The sequence below is a fragment of the Quercus suber genome, unplaced genomic scaffold (assembly GCF_002906115.3).
Source record: "Quercus suber isolate HL8 unplaced genomic scaffold, Cork oak 2.0 scaffold_21, whole genome shotgun sequence".
Classification (NCBI taxonomy): Eukaryota; Viridiplantae; Streptophyta; class Magnoliopsida; order Fagales; family Fagaceae; genus Quercus; species Quercus suber.
Genome location: NW_027069486.1, coordinates 1,083,392 through 1,088,685, shown reverse-complemented (window position 1 = coordinate 1,088,685; position 5,294 = coordinate 1,083,392). Strand labels below are relative to the sequence as shown.

The following is a 5,294-nucleotide window of genomic DNA, read 5'->3' as shown; positions in this document are numbered from 1 at the left end:
TTAAAAAAAAGAAAAGAAAAAAAGACACCCTAGTACACAGGGAGTGTACAAGGGTCAACAATCAAGAATAAAAATTACAAGAATCAAGAAAAACAAAAAGAGGAGAATGATTGGTTTCGCAAAACAGACAACCAATCCAATAAAGTTCTAAAGAAAAAAAGCTTAAGGTCGGGAATGGATCTCTCAATATCTTCAGCTTACACTTTTTTTTTTTGGGGGGGTGGAGGGTGGGGGGGGGGGGGGTTGGTGGGCATGGTACATGCTTCACCATGCTTTTAAAGTAATCCATCCATGACAATATGGTTACTGTCCTATCAATACTCTCTTGAATATTGACGAACCCCTCTCTATCATTATTCCATGTATACAACATTCCAAATATACTCTAGGTCAAGTAATTTGCATTGATCAAGTGCTTCTCTAAAATCCAACATTTTCTGGTTTCTCGTAATTGTCTTGTATTTCACTTTGTTCCAGGATCTTGTTAAAGTCTCCAAAGCATAGCGATGACAAAGAATGCATGCTTCCCAGCTTCTTCAACAATGCCCAAGACTCAGATCATTTAGGGAATTTAGGACGTCCATAAAAACCCTTCAATCTCCATCTTATTATCCCATCTACCACAAGTGCATCTATATGGTATTGGGAATAATTTTTTATTTTTATTTTTCCAATTGGGCTTCTTCACTTTACATCATTTTCAATCCACCGCTTCTACCCAAACTTGGAACAATGAGGGCATTTCTAAAGCCAAACCGACTTTGAATTCATGACATTCTTCCATCATCCAGTTTTGTCTCAATGAGGATCAAAACTGTGGGACCTTGAGGCTTCACTATGTTATGAAGAGATTGAACTGCTTGGGTGTTCCCAAGTTCCTGGCAGTTCCAACTTAATAGCTTCATTGATGTCACTATATGGCTGCTCACCAGCCTCTGCCTCTGAACTTTTGATATTTTCCACACTGGGCATACCCATCAGTGCTCGCTTTTTCCAAGATAACTTAGTATCTTGGGCTTCCTCATAAAAAATCCCAACTCTCTTTGTCCCTGCATGATCGAGCGGCATGAGAACAGCCCCACACTGCATGGCATCAGTCCGCACAAACCTCTTCCATGTGGTCTGCCTGAGCCCAATATTCTCTTTAATTTCCTTTACTTTTTCACTGTTGCTTGTTGACACCCTCAAGTTCAAATCACTGTTTCAGTCAAAACAACTATTTCCCCGCAGCATGTCCCATCAACAGAGGCATTCGTAGACAGTGAGTTAATGGCCTTTGGAATGTACTGGGATTGATCACCCAAGATTGCAGGATTTGTTTCGGAGATTGACCCAGCTGTGCATGATATTCTCTTCAGGCCTGATTTTTGGTCCTTTTGCGTTAATGTCCACATGATTCATTAAATCCTGATATATCTCCATTTTTTTCCGGAGCTTGAACTCTTCCTTGATTCTGGTCTTCTACCAATTGCACCCTTCGTTGTTGCCCCATTTTTTCTCTCTCTTGTGAATCTCGGAATTCATTAATGCTAGAATCTGCTGCATTGAACTTTCCATTTCACCCATCACTGCCCTGCTCCACCACTGTTGCTGCCCCATGAGTGCCCATGTTGGCCAAATGTTTTGTTTTCTTCAGGTCCGAGCAAGTGCCAACCTGATTCAACTCCGTTTTCTCCCCATCCACGTCTCCGGTCTCCCCCACTCCTTCAGTCCTGCCCCCCAGGCCGGTCTCCATCTCCTAATCCACCTGAAACCCAGATCCATTCCCTATATTGGTTGCATGGGCTTGTTTCATCAACTCTCTTGTTGCACTGTGTTTTAGCTTCTCTAAATGGCCACACTGATGACAGAACACAGGTAATCTCTCATACTTGTATGGCCACTAATTTTAAAAAGAAAGATTTGTATCCTTTTTAAAGGAGCCAAGAAATTCATTTCACAATGGTTGCATCTAGGATTAAATAGTTCTTGTAATCGTGCATGGTCCAACTGGACTTGGAGATCATATAAGTCTGTAATGGTATTGCATTAGGTTGTAAAAGCTGAAGTAACTTTAGATTGAATGAGAAAAATGGACAAGCACAGGTGTATGAGAGAGAGAGAGAGAGAGAGAGAGAGAGAGATCTGCGTCTTTCTTATGAAAGAAATTCTGTTCAAAGGCAATTACTGAGGCATTTTGTCAAAGGCGATTCTCAATTTGTTTGGTAAATGTTGAATAGAAGGTTGTGGTCATCATCATTGGAAATATGGTAGCCAAAGGCAAGCACCTAGGTGCCACTAAGGTGCCTCTAAGACTCTAAGGTGAAGTGGCTTTAGAGCCTATGTGAGTGCCTCAAACCTTCTCACCATCTCCATGGTGTGCTTTTGCCTCCTCATGCCTTTGGAGATACAAGCCCTTGGTGCTTTAAGGCAGCCTTTTGCCTTTGACTACCTTGATTGGAATCCTGTTTAAACAAGTATTTTACCTTACAAATAATTGGAAGCTGTGGTGGTTGAGACATTGAGGTGTTAGGATATATAGGCCACTTTAGAAAGAACTGGATTTGAGTCACAAATGGTTATTTAGAATTATAGCGCAAAGAGCTTTATGCTTCTTTAACCTCTTCCCTCACAACCCCCCTCCCCCCTCCCCCCTGTTCTCTAAACCAAAAAAAAAGGAAAGAAAGAAACTATTTCAGTTTCTTCTTCATTAAGTTCTTGTGTTTTCAGCACATTTCTATGCAAATCTATGCTCCTTGAAGAAATATTTTCATTTGCTTCATAGAACAATGTTCATTTGCTTTATTGAAAACTGCTCACAGAATTTAATGGGTGTGTTCTCAGCTGAGTCTCTATGGGAATTTAATTTAAAAATTATCCTCCACTAGAATTCCTACAAAAGCAATTGCGTTACATTATGCTTTTGCTTGATTGTATTGTCTTTCATTTTTTTTTTCAATAATCATTTGACATGTGGCTTCCTTGACGAGTTAAATTATTCTGGATTTTGGTATCATAACTTATCATGCATCAAAGTTCGCAGGCTAATTATTTATTCTATTTACAGGAAGGCCTTCAAAGCATACTAAGCAAGTTAAATATTACCTCCGTGGTAAACAACCTGATCCTTCTTTTCTGTTTTATTTTTTATTTTTTTACTTTTTATTTTTTAATGTTCTATTTCCATATGTGGCTCCAGAACCTGTGTATATATAATTATCTTTTTTTCCAAAAAATTATTGATTGACGTAGTGTTCAAAATGTTTATAGTTGGGTATTTGCATATATTAATATGGGTAAAACTTAAGTATAGTTCTTTATATGCCGTTCTAGGTTCCCCAATTAACATTAAACAAATACCTTCATTGAATTTAATTATCATTGGAAAAGATAATGTTGTTTATACTTAATTGCAAAATTTAATCTACAGGGCTTGAGGAATTGTACTTAAGTTTTGCCTTATTAATAACTTTTTATTGGATTATTGATTTTTTTTTTTTTTTCTTAACAAGTATACCAAATTTCGTGTAAATCAGATCTATACTATTGAATCCATAAAATTTAAACATTTTATAAATGAGGTAATTATCAAGTGTTAATCATCTCTACATTTTGCAAGCATGGACAGTATAAAGAGACAACATAATCCAATAGTGGATTTGTCAAAAATACATCCATTAAAAAAGTTATCAAGTGGTACAAGTTGCATCAGGTAGCTCTTGAACATAACCATGTATAATATATTTGTTACTAAGCTGGATTTTTTTTTTCAGCCAACACTTCATTTTTTTCAAAATGGGAAAAAGGCTGCTGAAGTGATTGGAGCTGATGTTGCTCGCTTGACGAACACCATGGAAAAACTCTACAAGTAATTCTTTACTGATCTGCTTGACATCATCTTTATGCCTTTGAGCATCTGTGAATGTTTTAAACAAATTTCTGCTCCTTTTGAACCAGGTGTTGCATAGTAGGCATAAAGATTTTAAATGGTCAAAGAAAAAGGTTCTTTTTAAACATATGTGGCTTCAAATTTGGTTCTGAATCCTAAATTCATTTACAAATCAGATGAATTAGATGTACTAGGGTTTATCATAGAATGTGTTGCAACTGCCGTTACATTAACAAGTATTTCACAATTGGCGGTCATGTTGCATGCTTGAAGGACAACATGAGAAAATTTTACAGTTTTTTCTCTCTACTGTCCGTGATGCCTATGCTTTAGTGTATCCTTAAATGGATTGCACGGTGGTTATTTTTCTTTGACCCAGAAACTCTGTAAGCTTTTTATTTTATTTTTGATGAGGCCAAACTACTTGATTATGTAGTCAGCATTGAACGATAAATTTGATCAATTATATGTGGTATTATTTGGAGTTTGGTTGGGATTTCGTGTCCGTTCAAGATCCGTTTATTTTGCTAAAATTGAAATTTTTTTGTTGAAAATACTGTAGATAAATGTAAAAGTTAGCTGAAATACTATAGTGAGACCTATAAATAATATCAAAAAATGCAATAGGACTTATAAATAGTAGTAAATAAGCTGAATAGTAAAAATAAGCTAACCAAATTAATCATGTCAAATGCACACTTTTAGTTCCACTTCACTGATGTGGCACTCATGAACTTGAATCGACTCAGATGCTTTTTTCATATTCAAAGCAAGCATCCATGCTGTCTTAGTTTTAATGTAAAATTTGGATTGCCTGATTATTTGTTTGTTTCGCTTTCCCCCGGCAGGACTGATTGAAGATTCCAGTCAGGGATTGATGGCAGATGATTATGTAATTCGACATATTTGTAAGTTTTTAAAGAAAACTTCAGAAATTGATGGAAACCATGTTTCTGGTCAGGTTCAGCCTTTCAAGTTCTACTTAAGCCCATAAGGTTTTTATTTTCATGAAGTAAATACTGTATATGAATTGGATTTGACGACAATGATGAGAGGAAGAACCTACGCTATTGGACTGTGCACAAAGCAGTGGTGTTGTCAATAGCAGTTATTGTTGCATGGCCTAGGCAAAAGTGAGAAAACAATTTTGGGCCGAAGTCCTGGTCCCAAATTAATTAGGATGCTGCTAATCTACTTTATTTTTTATTTCCATTTTGGTGATGACTATTACCAGATTAAGATTTAGTTTTAGAAAAAGTTTTTTAATAACAAATAGATTTAGAGCTATCTTTCTCTAACTCGCCATGTAGTATTGAAGAGACAATCTATGTGTAGTTTTAGTAACATGACCAACTCCACAGCTTAAATAGTTAAAACTTTTTCTCCCTTAGACCACCAAGTATTATGTGCATAAAGAGGTATCAAT

The 5,294-nt window shown here is 36.5% G+C and overlaps 1 protein-coding gene across 2 annotated transcripts in view; it reads left to right on the top strand.

Annotated features, from left to right (window-relative positions):
- The window catches only part of LOC111997257 (thioredoxin O2, mitochondrial), a 12,325-nt gene extending 7,245 nt beyond the window's left edge, over positions 1-5,080 (top strand). The window contains exons 5-7 of one of the 2 annotated variants that reach the window (XM_065763896.1): positions 3,047-3,091; positions 3,753-3,847; positions 4,717-5,080. In XM_065763896.1, coding sequence (XP_065619968.1) covers positions 3,047-3,091; positions 3,753-3,847; positions 4,717-4,726 — 150 coding nt within the window. In that variant the 3' untranslated portion in view covers positions 4,727-5,080. Of the gene's footprint in view, positions 1-3,046; positions 3,092-3,752; positions 3,852-4,716 lie in introns of those variants that run through there. The other variant, XM_065763901.1, reaches the window with a different exon arrangement.
- The last annotated feature ends 214 nt before the right edge of the window (positions 5,081-5,294 follow it).